The sequence below is a fragment of the Alosa alosa genome, chromosome 2 (assembly GCF_017589495.1).
Source record: "Alosa alosa isolate M-15738 ecotype Scorff River chromosome 2, AALO_Geno_1.1, whole genome shotgun sequence".
NCBI classification, from domain to species: domain Eukaryota; kingdom Metazoa; phylum Chordata; class Actinopteri; order Clupeiformes; family Clupeidae; genus Alosa; species Alosa alosa.
The window spans coordinates 36,489,270-36,514,051 of NC_063190.1; the positions used below are offsets into that span (position 1 = coordinate 36,489,270).

Sequence of the window (24,782 nt, forward strand, 5' to 3'; positions counted from 1 at the left end):
TGTCCTTGTCCACGGGGTAACCATCATGTCCTTGTCCACGGGGGCAGCCGTGGCCTACTGGTTAGTGCTTCGGCCTTGTAACCGAAGGGTTGCCGGTTCGAACCAGACCAGTAGGAACGGCTGAAGTGCCCTTGAGCAAGACACCTAACCCCTCACTGCTCCCCGAGCGCCGCTGTAGCAGGCAGCTCACTGCGTCGGGATTAGTGTGTGCTTCACCTCACTGTTATGTGTGTTCACTGTGTGCTGTGTGTGTGTTTCACTAATTCACGGATTGGGATAAATGCAGAGACCAAATTTCCCTCACAGGATCAAAAGAGTATATATACGTATATATAGATTCTCTTTAGAAGGTTTTAAAAAAAATATCTGTGTGGGCTAAACGCTGTTTATGTGTGGACGAAAGACCCAAACATAAAATATCTGGTTATGTGTGTACAGGGCCTAAGTTGTGCTAAATTTGAAATAACTCCTTCAAGGTGTTTCCAGGATATTGTGTTCAAGGTGTAAAAATACAGTAGGCCCATGTTGTTTTTTTGAGAGGTCACAGTAACACTGACCACTCAAATCTAATCAGTTCATCTTTGAGTGTAAGTGACTGTGTGTGCCGAATTTGAAAGAAAAAAAAAAACTTCCTATAGGCATTCCTCACAAGAATGTGAGGTCACAATGACCCTGACCTACCTTTGACCATCAAATTCAAATTAATTTGTTATCTGTGAGTGAAAGACCCTTTCCGAAACTAGCTACACTCTCTCCCTAGCCACTTGCACTCCTAACCAAGTATTAAAGGAACACGCCAACATTTTGGGAAATTATCTTATTGTCTCTGCCAGAGTTAGATAAGATGATACATACCCTTCTCATCTGTGTGTGTGCAGTACCTCAGTCTGAAGCACCCACTGTTAGCATAGCTTATCATAGTTCATTGAGGTGAGCAGTTGCAACTAGCCTAAAGCACCCAAAAGTGATAAAAGAACTCCAACATTTTCCCATTTACATGGAGAACTCGATTTAGCTGTAAGAGTGATTCCCACCTGAGTGCACATCGTAACTTAGGGGAGTTGGTAGGGATTGGTTTCAGAAAGGGCCAGTGTGAATGTTTGCATCACATTTGCAATTATGTCAGGGATTTTTAGAGGTTTATTCACCACAATGGGATGTACATAAGGTCACAGTGACCTTGACCTTTGACCTTTGACTATCAAAATCAAAAGTTATTATTTGAGTCCAAGTGACTGTTTCTAGCCCTGAGATATGTTGGAGATTTGCAAAAATTAGACCTACGGGTATACTGCTGTATGTCACCCGATGATATCATTTTGAGCTACCTTAAGGAATATATTTCACTCAGGACATTAAATGTAGCTTGGATTTGATCAGCAGACATGATTGATGATAATATATATCTCCATTTGTCCACCATAAATTACCTAAGCATTATTTTCAACCAATCATTGAAGTAGATATGTATTTGAAATCACTGGCTGGATCACACTATTCAGGCGGTTACCACGAAAAAAAAATAATAAAAGGGCGAGCATTTTTTTCTTTTGATTTATGAAGTCCACAGATGGCCCTTTCATGTGCAGAAAGAATTTTGAAAAAAGGAGGTTGCTCATCGGAGATATTCAGGTCTGAATATTGCTATTTTTTGGGTATTCACCAAAAAGCATGACATAGTGGACATGTGCAGTCCTGGACTGACACCCGTCACACCTTACGCCTTGTAACTCCAGTTTTACACTAACCTTGGATTGACCTTTGATGGCATGGATTGTTACTTTGCTGTGTTTAAATCTGACAGCAGGAGGGATGTCAACATTTTATGCAATTTTGGGCCTTTTTTTTAGATTTTTTGCCCTAAAACAAGGAGGCGGTCCTAACTCCCCCTGGGTTGTTTCAAATTTTGTACTATTTTGGCTTTTTGAGTCTTTAGGTGGACCCTTCAAACTGTCCAAGTTTCATCAAAAACGGTGACGTAGCATGTGTCACCCCCGCCTGGTCCTCTCATGGACACACTCTTAATACTGTAAGGCGTAAGCCATTGGTTTCCAAAGGAGATTTTATTTGTGTCGCCAGCATAGCCTATTGACAATTTATGTTGTAAATAGACGTATACCTTATAGGCCTACCTGTAGCTTAGGGAAGCTAACAGCTTTCTATTAGGATCTAGTTTGTTAGTTACAGTTTTGTCATAACTCCCTGATGCATTTTTGCATTTAGAATAGCCAGAGCGTGGATATCTCAATCGGAAAATTAAACAATATCGGGTGCCTATGGACTAGGCTGGGTGAACCCAGCCTCATCTGCCCGCTATTTATTTTTTGATTTCTTAAAAGATTGAGCTTGGTCTGGTGAAAGCCAAACAAGCCATGGACCTCAGTTACACAATGCAAGGAAACATGAATCAGCCTATATTTGCACGAACAACAACGGACAACAGCTCTTCAACTTTGGCCTGTTAAAATGTGTATGAACAGTCTAGCGACGCATTTCATCAAAGCCCATTTGGACATGTCAGTTATTTGCACCACTGGTTAGATGTAAAACAGCATTTCGTTTCAGACTACTGTTACTTTATTTGTGCATTGACAATAAAGTATCACATGAACTAAAGATGACTAAAATCTTATGCAGAAGAAGAAACATTCACAAAAAATCCATCTATCCAAAAATGACCTTTGTTTTTGATAGCTGTTGAAAACGGCATGGAACTGACAGAGATGTTTTTGTTTATTAATAAATAAATAAATAAATAAATAAATACATAAATAAATAAATAAATATATAACATTATGCTGATACCTTTTGCTTTTCCCAAATACAATGTAGCCTACAGGTGTAAGTGACCTTTCATCAATCCAGTTGCAATGGATGAACTGTGATGAACTGCCCTACTTGTGATTGTTCAGAGATTTTAAAGGTTTTATAACAATGCTACAACTTCTTTGGCTATTCTACAATCTATTCACCTTTTCAGCGCCAGTATGCTACTTTCTGTGCAGCCGCACACACACACAGGCATGCCAAACAAGCATACACAAAAGTTTCAAGAGTGGGGGATGGAGTAAAAGATGGAGACAAATTGATTTATGTGATTTATTTTCGCGGAAAGGATGTACTGTACAGGACTGAGCGGCGGTCATATTTTGTACCGCTATGCGGTACATCTAGTTATTATTATATTAATATGCATTAATATGCATTAATATGGCCCTAATTTGGCCCTGATATGGCCCTGATAAGCATTAATATGGCCCTGATATGGCATTAATATGACCCTGATAAGCATTAATATGGCCCTGATATGGCATTAATATGGCCCTGATATGGCCCTGATATGGCATTAATATGGCCCTAATATGGCCTTTATCTAGTATCTTCTGCCATCAACCTGTTATGAATCTGGCTTGAGTCTGATATTCTTCTGGCCCCGATCTGGCGCAGACTGACTGGACAGTAGTCATAGAGGCCAGCTTCTGTCGGGGCAGAGACATTATGTTTGTAGCTAAAGCTAAAATCACCTGTACTGTGCTCAAAGATAACCTATTTTCTCTCTCTCTCTCTCTCTCTCCCTCTCTCTCTCATGTTTAGCCCGGAGAACGGAACAGACAGCAGCGTCTTTCAGGTGAGCACACCTGAGCAGGTAACCTGAACACCTGTGCAGGTTATGAATTCAGAAAGTCACATGATAAAGATCCCTTTAACCACAACTAAACACAAGTAGCCTACATGTTATACTTTGTTGTATCTCCACCTGTGAATAAGAAACATTCACCAACTTAATAGGCCGTGCCTAAAGGCACCTAATTGAATGTGGGTCTATGAAATATTAAATTCAATTTAATTTAAATTTAATGTGGGTCTATGAACTATTAAACATCGAATGATTTAATGTGGGTCTATGTGGATGAACAGAGAAATGTAAATAATGACTTCTCTAAGTCCATGTGAATATGCTTACCTGTATTAGCCAGATTTTCCACAGCTCTCAGTGATAACAATACACTGTGAGATGAAAGACGCTACTGTGAGATGATGGACGCCATTGTGTTTCTTGTTGTTCTAGGACATTGATGTGTGCTGTGAGGAGAAAGAGAAGATAGGGTGAGTCACATGACCCCTGACCCTTGACCTATTAGAGCGTGTTATTTTTGTCCCTCTTATTCTTGCATTGTTCCTGCTCCTACAGGCAGACAATATGCGTTGCCGTGGTGAAGCTCTCAGCACGCAGAAGGCCTTGTTGTTTCCGCTACGCCCTGTGGAACACCAGCCTGTCCGACAGCGGACCCATTTACGCCAGCATCCAAAACAACAGCGTCACACTCATCAGTGAGTGTGTGTTTGGTTTATAACGAGTGTACATGTGTAAACACACACACACGCGCACACACACACACACACACACGTCCTGCGATGATATGCTCTCTGACTTCTCATAATATCACACACACACACACCACACACACATGTCTATTCTGTCGTGTCCTGTGATGATCTGACAGTTCTCCTTCTGCTCTCTGTCATCTCATAATATCACTGCTCCTCTCACAGGAGGCATGTGGCCTGATAAGAGCTCATCGCCCCCTAGTGGTAACATGTCAAACTGCAACAGCTCTGAATCTTCCTCAACCAGATGCAGCTCCACCTCCACCTCCAGCTCCTCCTCAGTCAACTGCACCAGGTGGGTGACCAGACTAGCTCTCCCTCTTATACCCCAAGTGGCTAGTACATCTGACACATAGACTGTATAGAACTGGACAAATATTCTATATTCAGTCTAAGATCTGACATGTAGCCTAGTTCAGGCAGTGTGCTACATACAGTCTGCATTAGCAAGGCTAAGGATAGAGGCTGTGTGCACCTGGTCTGCATTAGCAAGGCTAAGGATAGAGGTTCATTAGCCAGGCAAAGGATAGAGGCTCAGATGTGCCCTGGAAATCCAGAGTTCTTGTGAGAGCACAATTTGAATTTGCTCAGCGAGTCAATCTGGCATTCAGTAGTGATGCTCATTACCCATGCCCTTGGAGCCGAGCTGCACCAATCACATCGGCGTATCTGATATAGGCGGGCCAGAGGCGAGCTAAACAGACGATGACAGCGCAGCAACGTCAAAGTCCGGAATCAGTCAGTGAACATTGGTGGCAGTGTTATCCAATTGCGTGCAGTGATATTTTTAAATGCATGCTTGGTGCCGCCTCTCGAGTTGGGGCATTTTCATTACTCATAGCCAGACCCTAAATCTGTCCAGCGTTGGTTCTGGATTCCAGTCGGCAATACTGATGAGACTCACTAACAAATGCTTTAACATGTCATAGCCTACAGCGTGTTGCTGTGGATGCTACCCATTGTTATGTGACTGTATTGATGTGCTAGCCATTGCTATGTCACTGTATTGATGTGCTAGTCATTGCTATGTGACTGTGTTGATGTGCTAGCCATTGCTATGTGACTGTATTGATGTGCTAGCCCTTGCTATGTGACTGTATTGATGTGCTAGCTGTGCTAGCCATTGCTGTGTGACTGTATTGATGTGCTAGTCATTGCTATGTGACTGTATTGATGTGCTAGCTGTGCTAGCCATTGCTATGTGACTGTATTGATGTGCTATGTGACTGTATTGATGTGCTAGCTGTGCTAGCCATTGCTATGTGACTGTATTGATGTGCTAGTCATTGCTATGTGACTTTATTGATGTGCTAGCTGTGCTAGCCATTGCTATGTGACTATATTGATGTTCACTTTATTGTTTTACAGACCTGTGGGTACTCGGCCGGAGCGCAGTGCGGATAATTGCTCCAATGAGTTTGGTAAGGTCTTAATATCATTTAAAAAAATATTATTCATATTGATTTATATCCAGCACCAACATCAATATGGTGCATATCAATCATCAGTGTGCATACACAGAAATGCACACTGATGATTCATGCTTTAATGCTACACAACACTGCACATTGAGCTCTACTGTAGTTGGGCCTCTATGCAGTATCTCTGATCCTGTGGTGTTCTGACTGTGTGTTCTGTCTGTGTGTTCTGACCAGTGTTGCCAGATTAGAAATGTCGAAGTATCGCACCAAGACCTCAAAATTATCGTTTTTTGAGAAAAAATATTGTACACAAACCAAACACATAAAATATAGCTATTTTCCAACAATTTTATTTTCCAAATAATTTTACAGCCACATTTTTTAATTTTTTTGCCAAAGTGCAAAAGAAATGCCGACAGTCCACATTTTGAACCAGACCAGGCTTCCTCTTCGCCCCTCCACTGTCCTCACCTTCCCTTTCTGAACTCATTTTTTAGCACTTTACTGCTTCGTTTTGTTAAACGGAACTGTTTTCTTTGGCAAAACTGTAGTGTAGTGTTGATGTGCGGGCGACACCGTGTGGTGCCTGTGTGTGTGTGTATATATGCTTGCGCGCAGGCAGGCGAGCCTGAGAAATTATTCGGGGTCAGAGAAGCGGTAGGATGTGTGTTTGGACGAACGACTGAAAACTCTGAAATTATCATACATTATGGGATTTTTTTCATTATTGATCGTACATAGGTCAAAATTATCGTACAAATATGATAATTATCGTACATCTGGTAACACTGGTTCTGACCCTTTGGTGTTCTGATCCTGTGTGTTCTGACTGTGTGTTCCAGTGGCCCTTCCTGGACGTTGCAACTGTTCTCAGGGTTGTGACAGTGGTAAGATCTCAAGACTTCTCACAACCTTGTGTGTGTGTTTGTCTGAATGTGTTTGTCTGAATGTGTGTGTGTGTGTGTGTGTGTGTGTGTGTGTGTATGTGTGTATACGTGTGTGTATGTCTTATGTCTGTGTGTCTGTGTGTGTGTGTGTGTGTGTGTGAATGTGTGTGTGTGTGTGTGTGTGTGTGTGTGTTTGTGTGTGTGTGTGTGTGTCTGAATGTGTTTGTACATGTGTGAAAGTGTGTGTGTTTGTGTGTGTGTGTGATATATGTGTGTGTGTGTATGTGTGTGTGTGTGTGTGTGTGTGTGTGTGTGTGTGTGTGTGTGTGTGTGTGTGTGTGTCTGAATGTGTTTGTACATGTGTGAAAGTGTGTGTGTTTGTGGGTGTGTATATGTGTGAGAGTATGTCTGTGTCTGTGTGTGTGTGTGTGTGTGTGTGTGTGTGTGTGTGTGTGTGTGTGTGTGTGTGTGTGTGTGTGTGTGAATGTGTTTGTACATGTGTGGAAGTGTGTGTGTTTGTGGGTGTGTATATGTGTGAGAGTATGTCTGTGTGTGTGTGTGTGTGTGTGTGTGTGTGTGTGTGTGTGTGTGTGTGTGTGTGTGTGTGTGTGAGTGTGTGTGTGTGTGTGGGTCTGAATGTGTTTGTTGGTGTGTATATGTGTGTGTATGTCTGTGTGTGTGTGTGTGTGTGTGTGTGTGTGTGTGTGTGTGTGTGTGTGTGTGTGTGTGTGTGTGTGTGTGTGTGCATGTGTGTGTGTGTGTGTGTCTGAATGTGTTTGTACATGTGTGGAAGTGTGTGTGTTTGTGGGTGTGTATATGTGTGAGAGTATGTATGTCTGTGTGTGTGTGTGTGTGTGTGTGTGTGTGTGTGTGTTTGTCAATCAAACAAGTCCAGACCGAACTTCCCGACCTCAAATGTTGTGAGCGGAGTTAGTTGGGGCTGGCGTTCCAGGCCAGGTGTCATATGAAGCAGTAACGCACTGTCTGTCTCTCATGCACAGTGGCATACTACTCAATGGTGGTGACAATCAACAACTCCTCCATCACACAGCAAAACATTGCAGCAATGGTGAGTTGACTTTGAGACTACGGGGGTGTTGTCTGACAAGGATATTTAGTAGAAATCCTATTTCCATTTGGTAAGTATACCATGCTCAGGCTAGCTCAGGCTAGTAAATATGCCATGCTCAGGCTAGCTCAGGCTAGTAAATATACCATGCTCAGGCTAGCCGTTATCAAACATAGCTGCAGTTTTGCAAGAGTAATAAAGTTATTCTAATTATTTTTCCCATTGTAATCGTGTAATTTGTAATGTTTTGCATGGATATGCGCTGGTGCGCATTTGTGGATGCACCCACCCATATCACTGTTGATAATGCACTCTTAAAATAACATATAAATAACTCGCAATGGATTTCTGACCAGGTTTCTCTTAGTCAGTGGCGTAATGCGTTTTAGGTACAATAACGATTTTTAGATAATGCGCCAGACCCCTCCTTAGGTCGTTAAATGCCACACCCCTAGGCACTTTGCTCAAAAAAAGAGACGTGCAAGATAAGAATAAACTTTGCGCTGGGATAACACTCCGCTTTCCGCCAGGAATCTGTTTTGGTCCCATTGCCTCAGATATTTATTTGCCAAGGAGGTGTTTTTAGAGCCTTTTTAAATGATCTTAGTCATTCATTTGTAGGTTATAAGTTACTTGTTTGCACATGTGTTGCCAGTTTTTTTATTGATAGGTGGGAAAATGTTAATTGTTCTTTTTCATTCTCCAGGTCAACAAACTCAATCAGTCCCCAACCCAGAAATGCAGTTCATCTAAGTATGTTTATATCATTAAAGTATGTTTATATCATTATGGCCCATTCTTATTATTCTTCTGTTTATATTGTTATCGTTGTTATTTTTCTCCTGACTATGTTTATCGTTATTGTTGTTATTATTCTTCTGAGTATGTTTATCGTTATTATTCTCCTGAGTATGTTTATCGTTACCGTTGTTATTATTTATTCTGTTTACTGTCTTGTATTTTATAATACTAAGTTATAACAAATGGACCAGAGACCAAGATGTGCTGTCGACTCTTTACTGAGGCATTATATCAATCTGAACACGGCCAAGATGGCTCATTACATATCAAAACCTGCTCACTACATCTCCCCCTTTTAACTAATACTTTCAGGATCTTTATAGAAAACTCAAATTATATGTTAATAAATCCTAATACTGTTTTTACCATCAAGGCAGGGGAACAGATGACCTGTTGAACATCTCTGTAAACATGAGCATATGTAAACTGGTTAAATCAACTTCCATTTCACATGGCATATCTTATCACAACTCATTTTTTTTTTTTTTTTTTTCTGAACTCATAAAAACAAGTACATAACCTAACTGAGAGGTAGGGTAGACTGCCTGATCCTCTCTGTTGTGGTATGGAGGTTATTATGCTCATATATATACTCACAACACTAAACTATAAGTTCAGTCTTTTAACAGGCTTGACTTCCCCTGCCAACCCTGGTGTGTTGTCCCAGTCTGGCTGGCCTCTAGGCGGTGTAGGCACCACTCTCAGATGAGAACGGTTTCTTCTGAGACTGCCTGTGGAGGTTTGAATCACATATGGCGTGGCGTCCCTGCTGAGCCAGAGACGACCCTGTGTGTGGCGGTTCAGATCCAAACTTTCTGACCTGGCTTGAGAGATGGTGTTTCCCGTGCTCTGTGTCGTCTATTGTATCCTTCAGCCTGTTGTCTTTTAAGCTCCTGGTCTTTCAACTCAAATGCTCTTAAATCCGGCCAGGCTGGTTTGAGGGTGTTTGGACTCACCGGAAGGGGTGTTTGAAAGTTGCGCCCCATCAGGAGCTGCGCTGGTGATACTCCATGGGCTAGAGGAGTTGCTCTGTATGCCATAAAGCGCTTTGTGAGGGTCCCTCACTCTTCTGCAACAAGGCTTTGACAGTTTTACTGCCCGTTCAGCTTCCCCATTGCTTTATGGTAACGGGGCTACTGGTTATGTGCTGAAAGTTGTAATCCTTAGCAAAATCTGTGAACTCTGTGGCAGCAAACTGTGGTCCGTTGTCTGTGATGAGTGTATCCGGCACACCGTGGCGGCTAAAGATGGCTTTTATTTTCTCAATCACAGCTGTTGCTGAAGTGCGTGTAAGATTGGAAACTTCGATGTAACGTGAATAGTAATCAATGACTACTAAATACTGACCCTTCTTCCATTCAAATAAGTCAGCTGCTAGCCGCGCCCAAGGGCGTGTAGGCAAGGGTGTGGTCATCAGCGGTTCTGTGGCATTTTGACTCTCTTTAGCACAAATTTCACACTGACGTACCTTCTCTTTAATCTGTGTAGCCCTGGCCACCAGACTGCTTCGTGGGCCCTGGCCATGCATTTCACCATGCCTTGGTGGCCCTGGTGAAGTTTGTCCAAGATGTCCTTTTGCATGCTTAATGGAATCAGTATTCTATTTCCCTTCATCAACAGGCCATCCACCATCAGCAGGTCATTTCTGTATTGCCAGAAAGGCTTCAGCTGTGGTGCAGAACTGTTTATTTCCCACCCTGTGTGGATCAGGGAGGACAACTGCTTACACACTTGATCTTCTTCCTGTGCTCTCCTTATTTGTAGCAATTTCTCAGGTGAGGCCGATAGCTGCTGAATGACCTCCTGGATATGAGCACTCACGTCGTTCTGAAGCACAAGGTCTTCCTCTGTTGCCGTAGACTGGAGTGGAGCTCTTGATAAAGCATCGGCTGCATAAGACGATGCGTCTGCTGACACTCTCGTCGGTTTTTCTGGGCTGTACTGGGCAAGGACAGCAGATGAGCTGAGCTGGTCTATCACTTTATCAAACGCACTCTGCTGCGCTGCTCCCCACATCCACATGTTTCCGCTTTCAGGAGTTCTCGGATAGGCCCTGTGAGTTCTGCAATGTTGGGTGAGAATTTTCCCACATAGTTGACCATTCCCATGAAGCGTTTTACGTCAGACACGTCTTTCGGTGGTGGCATCTCTCTAATCGCTCTAATCTTCTCGGAATCTGCCTGTATGCCTTCTCCACTGACAACATGTCCGAGAAATTTAACCTCCTTCACAGCGAACTGACATTTGTCATTTAGAGTAAGGCCATGCTGCTGCAGTCTCTGCAACACCTTATGCACCCTCTCATCATGTTCTTTGGGCGTGACACCGAATATCAGAATGTCATCTGCATGACACAAAGTTCCCTCTAGGCCGTCCAGCATCTGCGTCAATCGCTTCTGAAAGTGCTCAGGGGCCGATGATATTCCAAAAGGGAGACGATTAAAGCAATAACGACCAAAGGGAGTGATGAAGGTGGTGAGTGGGGCTGAAGCTCTGTGCAAAGGCACCTGCCAAAAACCAGCAGTGGCGTCCAGTTTGGAAAAAATTCTAGCTCCAGCTAGTTTAGCCAGTGTCTCATCAACTGCTGGAAGAATATGCCGCTCCCTGCACACATTTTCATTCAGGCGGGTTAGATCAACACATATTCTAATTCTTCCATTAGGTTTGGGTACTACCACTGTTCCTGAGCACCACTCTGTAGCTTCCTCTATGGGAGAAATAACGCCCATTTCCTCCATCCTTTTTAACTCTTCTTGGACTTTTCCCCTTAAGGGCAATGGCACGCCTTGACGTGGCAGCAGTGGGGGGCAAAGGGAGAGGCATTGTCCTTTAGTTTAATTTTGTATTCTCCCTCTAGCTTACCTAAGCCAGTGAAAACTCTGGGATATTGTTCCTTGTAGCTTGTTTCCGCTGTCGTGATAGCCTGTACTGGACTGAGCAGGCAGAGGTCTTGTATTGCTGGTAATCCCAGCAGAGGGGTCACTAAACCTGGCACAACATATACATGCTGCTTCGCCACAGTTCCATTATGGCTAATTTCTGCAGTAAAACGTCCATTTACCTCTATGGGAACGTTACTTGGTCCACACAGTCTTTTGGTTGTCGGTAACAGCTCACCATGTAGCTTTTGTGAGTAAAAATGTGCCGGGATAGCCGTCACTGCGGCACCCGTGTCTAACTTGAATATCATCTGCTGGCCATTCACTGCAACAGACTTCTGCCAGAATGTGTTGGATTTTGTACAATTCACTGTGCCCAGGAACAATGACTATGCTTGCATCCAAGTCACTTTCTTTAATTTCCTCCATTCTCATTTTAGTTTTACATACAGTGGCGAAATGCCTCTCTTCTTACATTTCTTGCACTCAGCAGTGCGCGCGGGACATGCATTGAATGAATTCCACATCTGCCACATTTATCATTTGCATTATGTTGTACTGTCTTTGGTTTAAAAGTACTTTTCCCATGTGGAGAGAATTTCTGTTTGAACTTGAATTTAACTGCATCCATGTTTGCCTCAGTGCCATCAATGCTACTTCTTAATACAGGCTGTTGCTTTTTAATTTCTTCACTTTGTCTTATTTTCGTCATAGCCTTCACAAGAGTTAACTCTGAATCTAGCTGTAATTTCTCTGAAAGGGCATGGTCTTTTATACCTACAACAAGGCGGTCTCTGATCATCTCATCTTTGAGAATTCCATACTGGCAATGCTCAGCCAATTTATGCACAGCTGTGATAAACGCTTCAGCCGTCTCACCAGGCTCCTGGCGACGTTTGTTGAATTTAGCGCTCTCGTAGATCACGTTATGCTTGCAAATGAAATGTTTATCGAACGCTTCCTTTACTTTGGCATTTTTTTTCTTGTCGTCTTCTGGTAGTGCTAACGTGTTCAGAACATCATCTGCCATGTCTCCCATAGTGTATACTAGCGAGTTAACTTGATACTCTTCACTCTTTGTATTAAGTCCCGCCGCTATACGGAATCTTTCAAAACGTCGGATCCAATTTGGCCACCCACCGAAGTCTCCGAAGTCAAATGCTTCTGGTGGACTAATTGAAAATAGAGAATCCATTCTGTTTTACCTTCCGAAGCCTCTTCTCTGTATACTTACAACCGGACCCGCGTCACACAGAGCAGGTTGTTTGCGCCATGCCCCTTTTGAGGGGAAAACAGTCCCTCAGAACAAGCCAGAGTGAACCGGTAGACATGTCCCAACCACACAGCTAAGAACCCCTCCCTGAGTTTCTTTTGCCTACCATGTCCTCAAAAAAAATCCGGACAGAAGAAAATTATGGCTACAAGAAGAGAAGACCGTATGACACTTCTGGTCACTGAGTGGGGTTGTTGCACCACTTCGTAGCCTACTCGGGAGACTGAAGGGACATGTTCTTATATTAATTGAATTAAGCTTTTGTAGGTATCTTTCACGGTCAACGACCGGCAAAGTGGTTATGTATTGAGTGGTCATATTGATTTGTGGTATTTTTTGTTATTATTTACTCCTGCGATTTCTGTACGAATTACGTTTATTGACCCTAATTTGCGTTGGAGTTAATGAGAGGGGTTGTTTGTTTTCCCCCCGAAAGGGGCGGGAACGTTTGTCACGAGTCAAGTTCCCGGATGTGCCGGTCTAACGTATCGTCGACTGACGTTATATCAACGTAGCAGCTAGCTTCGCGTTATCTCTACTAGTTCACTTGGCGAATTCAAAAGTTATCTTCACTAAACGGCAATGAACATTCCGGTCACTTGCGTCGGGTAGTCGCATTAATATCAGAAGCGAGGACAAAGACTTTTGACACCATGTCTTGTATTTTATAATACTAAGTTATAACAAATGGACCAGAGACCAAGATGTGCTGTCAACTCTTTACTGAGGCATTATATCAATCTGAACACTCGCGCATGCGCGCTCATTACATATCAAAACCTGCTCACTACATTTACAGGTGCACATTTTGTTTCTCATAGTTAGGCTGATGACTCTGCTGCCAACTGATGTATGTAAAAGCCTAATGTTCTGTTTTAATATTTCCTTGCCAGTTCCACCTGTCAGGCTGTGGAAACCATTTCAGGGGTCTATCAGGTAATTTACAGTGCTCACTGTTGGTTCATTCATGCTATTAGAAAATATTCATTTGGAGAAATAATAAAATAATTAGGAAACATATTTAACCTAACACTTTTTTCCACAGGAAAGCGGTGTTGTGTGTGACGGCAAAGAAAATGGGTGAGTGGTGGTCAGTCTGACACAGTTTTCCCGTTTTAATTGCCCGTGCTCAGTAGACCATACTGTTGGGACCCTGATGTCTTGTGATGCTCTCTGTGATGCCCCCTGTGTGTGTGTGTGTGTGTGGTTTCCAGTGGATGTGTTGTGATCCTGAAGCTCTCGCAGATAACAGACAGATGCACTGTGGCCACAGCTCTCTCCTTCCTGCTCAATCAATCAGGCATCACCATGGCAACAAGGGCCTGGCGTGTTGGTAAGACTACTAGCTGATGAGACTCAATGTAATTTTAAATGCCAATAGCCATAATAATAATAATAATAATAATAATAATAATAATAAGACTGAATAGTATAAGAATAATATGCTGTATGTTATAGTATTTAAAACAGGGACTCTAATCATTTTACAGCGTGTGTGTGTGTGTGTGTATATGTGTGTGTGCACATGTGCGTGTGTGTGTGTGTGTGTGTGCACGTGTGCGTGTATGTATATGTGTGTGTGTGTGTGTGTGTGTGTGTGTTTGTGTGTGTGTGTGTGCGCACGTGTGCATGTATGGATATGTGTGTGTTTGTGTGTGTGTGTGTCTGTATTGCTTAACTCAAACGTACTTGTATGTGTATGTGTGTGTGTGTGTGTGTGTGTATTGCTTAACTCAAACGTACTCGTATGTGTATGTGTGTGTGTGTGTGTGTGTCTGTATTGCTTAACTCAAACGTACTCGTATGTGTATGGCTGACCGATGTGCTGACCCCTCCCCCTGGGCAGCTCTGTGTGGCCCTGCTGCGTCTCTGTCAGGTGATCTGCGCTCGGAGGACTTCACTAGGCAGAGCATCAACTTCACCGCTCAGCAGTTCTGTGCTAGTGGCCCCGCGTCTCTGAGCATCCTCGACTGGTGAGCAGGATCCCTCTGTCCGTTGATCCGCCTTGTCTACCGGTCATTGTGCGGTGATCCGCCTTGTCTAATGGTCAGTGTGCGGTCTGCCTTGTCTACCGGTCAGTGTGCGGTCATCGTGCGGTCATCTCAACCTGTCTGTCTCTGAGCTCTGCCAGCGTGGTTTTTTTCCACCAGAGTGTGAATGCACATGTACAGTATGCACTGGCTTTTCGATGGCTAAGATCGCGTTCAGCTGAAACTATCCCATTCCAAACTATCCCATGTAGTGTGAACATTGCCTCCAGTTTGCTGTTGACCTCACTAAGTCTGATGGAAAGGCATTTCTGTTTCCTGCAGCCAACCAGGGAAGACCCTGATAGTGCAGCTGAACGAAGGCTGCCCCTCTGTATCCCCCCCCACTGCCTCCTCCACCTCCACCCCCACCTCTCCCAGCACCTCTCCAAATGTCTCCATGACGACCCCTGTCTCCAGTAACACCACCCGCCCCACACACAGCACCACGTCTGCAGGAGGAGGCCCAGCCAACAGTACTGCCCAGAGCTCAGCTGCTCCATTGACCAACAGCAGCAGCACGGCCGCCACACACACGTCACCGGGAGCCCAGAACAGTACCGCCACAACACCATCGCCCGCCAGTACCGCCACCAACTCATCATCTGGCAGCACCGTCACAACGTCCACACCTGAAACTCAGGCAACAGCCACAGGTACCCCTCCTCCGACTGGAGATGGAAGCATTCAAATCTGTGTCTAAGTTGAACTAAGTTGAAGTACTTGTTCTTCCTTTCTCACCTTTTCTTCTCCCTCCTCTATTCCTTATTTCCACTCTCTCCTCCTCTCTTTCTTCTCCTCTAATTGACTTTAAAGCTCTATTGCTTGTTTATAAATCAGTAAATGGACCTAAATACTTGTCAGACATGCTTCAGCAGTACACACCTTCTCGTCCTCTCAGGTCCCAGGTGAAAAACCTGCTAGTAAAACCTACAGTTAGAACTAAACATGGTGAAGCAGCTTTTAGCTGCTATGCTGCTCAGCTGTGGAACCAACTTTGGATGACATTAAAAAGGCCCCAACTGTAGCCAGTTTTAAATCTAGACTTAAGACCAAACTGTTCTCAGGCGCTTTCTGCTAACTGTGCGAAGTTACAAATTCTGAATCTGCCTCGATAATTATTCTACTTTGTCTTTTATTACTTTTTTTTACTACTTTTGCCTTTGTTTTTGCTTACTAATTATTCTTTATTTTTAAATGATTTTACCTTGTGTTTTATGTTTTTTTCTTTTATTATGATCTTTACCTTTTAACTATTCTTTGACTATATTGCCCTTCTATGCTTTTATTTGTTATTATCGTTTGGTTTTGTTTATGTAAAGCACATTGAATGACCTCTGTGTATGAAATGTGCTATATAAATAAACTTGACTTGACTTGACTTGACTTGACTTGACTAATCTCTCTCTGCTTTCTCTCTCTCCTTCGCTCCTGTGGCTCCCCTCTCTCTTTCCTGTCCTCTCTCTCTCTCCTTTCCTCCTCTCCTCTCTCTCACCCTCGTTCCTGCTCCACAGCTGCAGGGAACAGCAGTGCTGAGATGGCGGCTGACCAGCTCCTGGCTCTGACGCAGGACGCCTCCTCCCTCAACTCCTCCCAGGTGGAGCAGCTTGTGTCCCAGCTGGAGGTCCTGCTGTCGGGGCCCAACGTGAGCCTGGCCCTGGGGCGCACCTCCGTCAACATCGCCAACAACCTGCTCAACGCCTCCGCAGCCGCTGTCGCCTCCTCCTCCACCAGGTAACCCACTGTGGAGTCATTCAGTTCAATTCAATTCAATTCAATTCAATTAGATCAGATTCGATTCGATTCGATTTGATTTGATTAGATTAGATTAGATTCAGTTCAGTTCAACTCAGCTCCAGCACAACACAACACAACACAGTATATTTGTGTAGCGTTTTATCTCGAGAACCTCACTTGAACCCCCTCTAATGAACTAGCCTCTAATGAACTAGCCCCTAATGAACTAGCCTCTAGCCCCTAATGAGCTAGCCTCTAATGAACTAGCCCCTAATGAACTAGCCCCTACTAGCCCCTAATGAACTAGCCCCTAATGAACTAGCCTCTAATAAACTAGCCCCTAATGAACTAGCCTCTAATGAACTAGCCCCTAATAAACTAGCCCCTAATGAACTAGCCTCTAATGAACATGAACTAGCCCCTAATGAAGTAGTCTCTGTGAACTAGCCTCTAATGAACTAGCCCCTAATGAACTAGCCTGAACTAGCCCCTAATGAACTAGGCCCTAATGAACTAGCCTCTAATGAACTAGCCCCTATCCCCTAATGAACTAGCCCCTAATGAACTAGCCTCTAATGAACTAGCCCCTAATGAACCCCCTCTAATAAACTAGCCTCTAGCCTCTAATGAACTAGCCCCTAATGAACCCCCTCTAATGAACTAGCCTCTAGCCCCTAATGAACTAGCCCCTAATGAACTAGCCCTAATGAACTAGCTCCTAATAAACTAGCCCCTAATGAAGTAGTCCCTATCCTCTAATGAACTAGCCCCTAATGAACTAGCCTCTAATGAACATGGGGTGATGGTGATGTTGAAGTCCTGCCCTGCTAATGAACTAGCCGATGCTGCTGGGGTGATGGTGATGTTGAAGTCCTGCCCTGCTAATGAACTAGCCGATGCTGCTGGGGGTGATGGTGATGTTGAAGTCCTGTCCTGCTAATGAACTAGCCGATGCTGCTGGGGGTGATGGTGATGTTGAAGTCCTGTCCTGTGCGTTCTGCTCCCTCTCTCTGTCCTGCAGGCTGATCCGGATCGTGGACACAGTGGGCCTGAAGCTGGAGGTGTCGGGGGAGAGCGAGTCCATCCTGTTCGACTCTCTGGCCCTGGCTGTGAGCCGGGTGGACGGGACCAACTTCAGAGAGACCACCATCTCCATCGCTGACCCCACCAACCTGCAGGTACACACACCCACCATCTCCATCGCTGACCCAACCAACCTGCAGGTACACACACCCACCAGTGTGTAGGGGGCAGGAGATTGTGGAGAGGGCATTAGAATGTGTAGGGGGCATTAGAGTGATTTAAATGCTGGCTTTAACTGTATAAGTCATCATTATGGTGCTATCTCCCTCATCATCATCATTATGGTGCTATCTCCATCATCATTATGGTGCTATATCTCTCTCATCGTCATCATCATTATGGTGCTATCTCTCTCATCATCATCATTATGGTGCTATCTCTCTCTCTCTCTTTATTGTGTCTGATTGGCTTTAACTCTATAATACTAATACCATTATAGTAATGTCACTGTCTCTTATCTCTTTACTGTGTCTGATTGAAAGGTTTTAACTCTCTTTAATTGGTCACTCTGGTGCTGTGTGTAGATCGTCCCCAGGGTGGTGCGGTCGGTGTCGTGGGTGGAGGGGCGCACTGACCCCCCCCAGGGCTCCATCACGCTGCCCTCCACCCTCACAGATGTCCTCAGCCCCCAGCAGCAGCAGGAGGCGTCCAGGGTGCTGTTCAACTTCTACCAGCGCAGCACCTTCTTCCAGGTACACACACACACACATATGTGACCAGGCATGGCAAAACCAGGTCCATGTCTGCCCAGAGACATTTTGAGTTATTCACAGATTCTGAAAGTGTAGTTTCAAAGCTATCCAATGATGTCTCACTCATGGAGATCTGATAATATTTTAATAAGTTGTAGCCATTTTAAAGTATACACATCTCAAAGCTACAAGCTGAGAAATCAGGGTTTTCAATTTGACTACTTTCTCCCTCAATCCATGGGAGGGGAACACAGTGGTCCTCATTTACATGACATTAAGATCAACCCTCCCCCCTGTCACGGTCACTGATTTGTCAGCCTGCAGTGCTAATGACCCATCGAAACTATCTGTAATGGGTTACAGAACCAGCTAGTAGCAATGGATAAAGTAGTTTAAAACAAACATGAGATCACGTTTGCAAACCATGTTATTTTGAATGAACACCCAGTGCAAGGCACCAAGTTGGTAATGGATTCAGCAGGTTTAGCAATGGATAAAATAGTCTAAAACGCGAACTAAACAAACATGAGATCACGTTTGCAAACCCTGTTAATTTGAATGCACACACGATAAGGCACCCTGCCATCAGTCAAAACAAGACATTCTCGCATTATTCAAATTAATTGCCCACCGAAACTATCTGTAGTGGGTTTTGGCTAGTAGCCTATGGTGCCAATAGTTAACGACAGTAGGCCTACGTTAGCGAGTAACAATGGATAAAGTTTCTAGCACACAAACTTTATCCCCGTCAAATGTAACTGTGGAAATAGCATACAAGGATACAAGGATACAAGGAAGTTTATTGTCACATGCATATAGTTACTGGAAGTAAGAAATGCAGTGAAATTATGTCTGGTGTCAGCCTATTTGTGCAAAGTGGGGGGGTGGGGGGGGGGGGGGGAAAAAGTGCAGTAGAGGAGGGGTTTCTGGGGCCGTATTCACAAAGCCTTTTATCTTACCACTAGGAGTACTCCTAAATCGCACTAAAAGATTTTAGCTAGGAGTTTTCTCTTAAAAGTTATTCACAAAGCCTTTCAGATCTACTCTTAGTAAGGAAAAATGACAACTCCTAAACTAACTAAGAGCAAAGTCCTTTTAGGCAAGTCCCTCCACTCGGCGGCCATATACCAACGTTTTATGGGCACTCATCGGGCACAGTCTTTGGGTCGAACTGCGCGTGCGCAAGGCTTCACGACACCAATCTTGCTCCAGCGGCGAGATCACAACACATGATTGGCACGATGTCTTCACAACACACCATATGATTGGCTCAATGTATTCACATGTCGACGTTTTGCCGAGGAAGGGGTGGGATATGTGTAGATAACGGCCATATTGGTGTGACAAACTAGCCCCATGCATTTCTATGGAGTATTTTTTGAGTGCTGTGTCTCCTCATTAGAAAGTCTCTGCTAAGAGTGAGTCTTCGTTGCTATGGATGACGTCATTACTCGATCACGAGCACGAGCTTGATTGACTGATGACTGTAACGCGGGAATGATTCCAAACGCCTCCCTTACGATGATAAGTGACAGGTGACAGGTCTGAGAATGCGTGCACTACACAAGTAGTGCGAAGGACGGAAGATGATGAATAACTGAATAAAAAGGCCTAGCCTAAATGGATAAAGAGTAAGGCAAAACAAATAGCCTATAGCCTGATAAAACATAGGCCTACGGATTGATGCAGTAGGCTAGGCTATCTTTGCAACATTATTAAATTAATCTGTCACCATATGCCTACGTTTGCAAAGAGGAGAACATTTTAATTTGATTCACAATGAAACGTTACATTTAATTTACATGTTGACAGTGAGTAGTTTTGGTTGTTGTTGGTGGCGTTATAGCATCCCTTTTATGCCTACAAAGCAAAATTGTTCCCTCGCGTTAGGAAGCTCCCATTATTTTTAGGAGGTGCTCCTAAATTCCCCTTTTAGGAGCTACTTTTAGCCTTCTTTGTGAATACGGCCCCTGATATCTTACGATCTAGTTCCTCTGCTGCCAGACCGAGAGATTCTTCCTCGTTGTAATTATCTTCGGCTAAGGTCAGCTCTAGATTAGGGATGTTCTCCAATGTAATGAAGTCGCCTTCATAATCAGATTCAGGGGGGTATTCCATCAACCTCGCTAATAAAGGCGGCGCTTAACAGAAATAGCCTGGCTTGAACTAGCGTAGACTTTCACTTGGGGCTGAAGCCGTTCCATTATCTCAAATTAGCGGCATCTTGGCCTCGTTTGTTCAAGCGAGGTTTAGTAACAATCTTTGGTTTAGTTCAGCTTCATCTCTATATATATACATACACACACACACACACATATATACACACACACACACAAAATCCAAGATGGCGGCGCGTACACACGCAGCGACCTCTCTCTGTCCCAACCGTACGGTGTTTTGTTTGTTTAAAAAGTGTTTGTCTCGTCTTACTATGTCGTACTACAAGTACAGCAGGCAGTTTTTAATTGACATCTGCAAAAGCAAGTTTTGCAGCGTTCTGGACTTTGCAACAGAGACGCTAAAGGAACTCGGACTACTCCGCCTGCAACAACACCGGACTTCGCCTGCTACTCCCCGAAAGAAAGCGCCGGAGGCGGTGTGCGAGGAAGCAGAAGAGGGGCAAAGCGAGGAGGCGTCCGGGCCAGGCTAGCGCCAACCCAACTTCGCCCAGCCATACCATCCATTCTCCTGGCAAATGTACGATCACTGGACAACAAAATGGATCACATACGACTGCTGAGATCAACGAACCGGACAGTAAGTAACTGCTGTGTGCTCGTCTTCACTGAGACTTGGTTAAATTACAACATTCCGGACTCTGCTGTACAACTGGAGCAGCTAGCATGCTATCCAGCAGACAGGGCCACTGTAAAGGGAGGTAAATCACGAGGAGGAGGAATCTGTGTTTACATCCGTGACGAATGGTCCCGGGACACTGTAGTAGTATGTAGTACTAGTAGTAGTAGTACTCACCACTGGCAGAGTTTATGATCATAAAGTGCCGTCCTTTTTACCTGCCAAGGGAAATTACTGCGATTCTGCTAGTCGCAGTATACATCCCGCCTACCAACAACAACAGCGATAAGAATGCGGCTCTTAGTGAACTGTACCAGGCTGTCAGTGAACAACAGACGGCACACCCAGACGGTTTCACCATCTTCACTGGAGATTTTAACCATGCTGATCTTAAAACTGTACTTCCAAAGCTACACCAGCATGTTGATTTTCCAACAAGAGGAGATAAGATCCTGGACCTGGTCTACACTACACACAAAGGAGCATACAAAGCCACCCCCCTCCCCCACATTGGACTTTCAGACCATATCACTGTTATGCTAATGCCCGCGATACAGACAAAGGGTAAAAGCGAACAAACCGGGTTCGTAAGCAGGTAAAAGTGTGGCCTGAGGGAGCCTCCGATGCTCTTCAAGACTGCTTTGACACAACAGACTGGGAAATGTTTAAGCAGGCAGCCACTTACAACAACCAGACAGACATAGAGGAGTATACAGACACTGTAACCTCTTACATCACCAAGTGCATCGATGATGTGACCCACACAAAAGACATCATCACTCGGGCTAACTGGAAGCCATGGCTGACGGGATGTCCTCAGGCTGCTGAGGGCCAGAGACAAAGCCTACAGAGCTGGGGATGAAGCTGGCATGAGAACAGCGAGAGCCAACCTGTCCCGTGGCATCAAGGAAGCAAAAAAGGAATACACTCACAAGATAACCACCCACTTCAAAGACAGCAGGAACGCACAAAGCCTATGGCAGGGCATTCAGGCCCTCATGGACTACAAGCCCGCGCCACAGAGCTGTGAGAGCAACATCCCTATGCTCAACAATCTGAACCGCTTCTTTGCTCGCTTTGAAGCACAAAACAGCACCTGCCCACAGAAGACCCCTCCCCCTCCACACGAGCAGCCCCTGTGCCTCTCTGCCGACAGCTTGAAGAGGACACTTGCTGCTATTAACACCCGTAAGGCAACAGGTCCAGACAACATCCCATGTCGTGCGCTGAAAGACTGCGCAGGGGAGCTTAAGGATGTCTTCACAGACATCTTTAACACTTCCCTGAAGCAAGCCATCGTCCCATCATGTTTCAAAGCTGCCACCATCATACCTGTGCCGAAGAAAACTGCTCCATCCTGCTTCAATGACTACCGCCCTGTGGCACTGACACCCATCATCATGAAGTGCTTTGAGCGGCTTGTCATGTCACATATCAAATCCATTCTCCCCCCCACCCTGGACCCCTTCCAGTTTGCATACCGAGCCAAACGGTCTACAGAGGATGCAATCTGCTCTGCCCTCCACCCAGCCCTCACCCACCTGGAAAAAAGAGACTCATATGTGAGATTGCTGTTTATATACTTCAGTTCTGCATTCAACACCATAATACCACAACAACTCATCTGCAAACTTGACAAACTGGGACTCAGTACCTACCTCTGCAACTGGCTACTGGACTTCCTCTGTCAGAGGCCTCAAGTAGTAATGCGTGTTGGCAACAATACCTCAAGCAGCATCACACACTGAGCACAGGGGCCCCCCCAAGGCTGCGTGCTCAGTCCGCTGCTCTTCACCCTGCTGGACGATGACTGCACTGCAACCTACAGCAACAATCACATAGTGAAATTTGCTGACGACACAACTCTGGTGGGTCTCATCACCAAGGGCGACGAGACTCAATACAGGTTGGAGGTCGACCATCTGACCACGTGGTGCAGGGACAACAACCTCCTGCTGAGCGTCAGCAAGACCAAAGAGATTGTTGTTGACTTCCGGAGAGGTCACACCCAACACCTGCCACTGACCATCGGACGGTGCTGTGGTGGAGAGCGAGCAGCACCAAATTCCTGGGGTGCACATCAGCGAAGACCTCTCCTGGACCACCAACACTGCATCACTGGCGAAGACTCACCAAGAGCTCATGCTGCTCCCCTCCACCCTCAGCGCCGCCTGTACTTCCTCACTTCTGCTGCCCTTACATAACTTGGAAACTCAGGCTTTTATTGGCCTGAGCAAGTGCTCCACCAGCCATCACTCCTTCATACCAACTTCAAGTTTCTTGAGAACTTTACTGATCATTAATCATCCAATCCGAAGACATGGAACCGGTTATGTGGTTGCCCTGCAACAAGTTACCCAACGTGAAAATGTAGTTAATAATTTGCCCACACTTGTTGTGATCATAATATTGAGATTTAGGAAGATGAAATTGCTCACATACACAATACACTCCTTCATACCACCCTCAAGTTTCTTGAGAACTTAAACAAATATTTTATTTTAACAGCTACAAAAATAGATGCACATAGAAGTTATTGTGGGGGGAAAATGTATTGGATGAGTATATTTGTATATCTTCATTTAATAGAATAGAATAAAAAGGATTATATTTTAATGTCCCCATGATGGAATTTGTTTTAGCACAGCATAGCCCAGGGACAGACAACTTAGATAATTAACTTTAATATGTTTGTATTATTTTATTCAAATACAAAGACATTTTATGTGAGAGTAAGGTATTTGTGTTTTTTTTTTTCTTTCAATTTATGAGTATGGTGTTTGTGTCTGGTTTCCCTAATGTATTTGTGCTAATTTCACATCTTGAGCCTGTTTCTGTTTATCTGGTTGTTTTGCCTCATGCCACCCTTGAATTAATCAGTGCCTCACCAGTGCCACCCTTGTTAAAAATGTCTAGAATCGCCACTGCACCTCTGCCATCCAGGGCTCACCCTATTCACACAAAAATGTTCTTTATATGAAAATACACTGTTCCAGTTCCTTCCCTTATTCTGTCTGCTGGGGCCTGACTTTGGCTGGTAGCTGGCTTGTCTTGACAGAGGAGCTGGGCCACACTGGGTAGATATGATGGTAGCCACTCTCTCTGTGTGTATAGCACTCTGGCAGTGATTCAACAGAGCATGCACTCCCTTGTTAGCATAATTAATCTCTTTCATGCAGAAAGTACATTTGGCATGTCCCTTTTTTTCAATTTTTTTGAAAAAGTCTGACATTTTGAATTTGTGTTTGGCTGTCTTGACCTCAATCTCCATTTCAACCTGTAACCAAGACCAGTTCCAATTTGTTTTACAACCCTCATCCACTTTCTTAACTGTTAGTGCCTCACTCTCATCAAATTCTCTCATTCTGTAAATGAAAAGTTGCATATATTAGCCATAGTGTTACCCTAGACCTGACAGTATCATAACAGAGTGCAAAATAGTTCACTTCACTTTGCCCCCTTTCTCAATGCGCCCCAAAATAACGTTATTCTGCACGAAAATGTACAGTTAAAATGTATCAACAGTAGTGCGGTCTGTCTGTTAGGATAAGCCCCACACATCAGTTTCTCGCCCTTATGTGGTAGGTGTCATTGAAAATAAGTCAGTTCGTCACTTGTCACTTCGGGTTGCATTTACGAAAAAGCCTAGACCAGCGGCTCATTAGGCTACTAGACGTCAACAAGCGGCTAGCCTAAACAAGTACGTTACCATTAGCCCACACGTTGGA

The 24,782-nt window shown here is 44.4% G+C and overlaps 1 protein-coding gene across 4 annotated transcripts in view; it reads left to right on the forward strand.

Annotated features, from left to right (window-relative positions):
* The first annotated feature begins 3,290 nt into the window (after window positions 1–3,290).
* LOC125288737 (adhesion G-protein coupled receptor G2) overlaps window positions 3,291–24,782 on the forward strand; it is a 29,477-nt gene continuing 7,985 nt past the window's right edge. The window contains exons 1-16 of one of the 4 annotated variants that reach the window (XM_048235329.1): window positions 3,291–3,628; window positions 4,070–4,107; window positions 4,193–4,332; window positions 4,555–4,684; window positions 5,758–5,810; window positions 6,653–6,697; window positions 7,699–7,766; window positions 8,473–8,519; window positions 13,613–13,655; window positions 13,765–13,799; window positions 13,934–14,052; window positions 14,566–14,692; window positions 15,032–15,402; window positions 16,261–16,480; window positions 17,505–17,706; window positions 18,091–18,258. In XM_048235329.1, the coding sequence (XP_048091286.1) occupies window positions 3,587–3,628; window positions 4,070–4,107; window positions 4,193–4,332; window positions 4,555–4,684; window positions 5,758–5,810; window positions 6,653–6,697; window positions 7,699–7,766; window positions 8,473–8,519; window positions 13,613–13,655; window positions 13,765–13,799; window positions 13,934–14,052; window positions 14,566–14,692; window positions 15,032–15,402; window positions 16,261–16,480; window positions 17,505–17,706; window positions 18,091–18,258 (1,848 nt within the window). In that variant the 5' untranslated portion in view covers window positions 3,291–3,586. Of the gene's footprint in view, window positions 3,629–4,069; window positions 4,108–4,192; window positions 4,333–4,554; window positions 4,685–5,757; window positions 5,811–6,652; window positions 6,698–7,698; window positions 7,767–8,472; window positions 8,539–13,185; window positions 13,519–13,612; window positions 13,656–13,764; window positions 13,800–13,933; window positions 14,053–14,565; window positions 14,693–15,031; window positions 15,403–16,260; window positions 16,481–17,504; window positions 17,707–18,090; window positions 18,259–24,782 lie in introns of those variants that run through there. The other 3 variants (XM_048235340.1, XM_048235354.1, XM_048235347.1) reach the window with 3 other exon arrangements.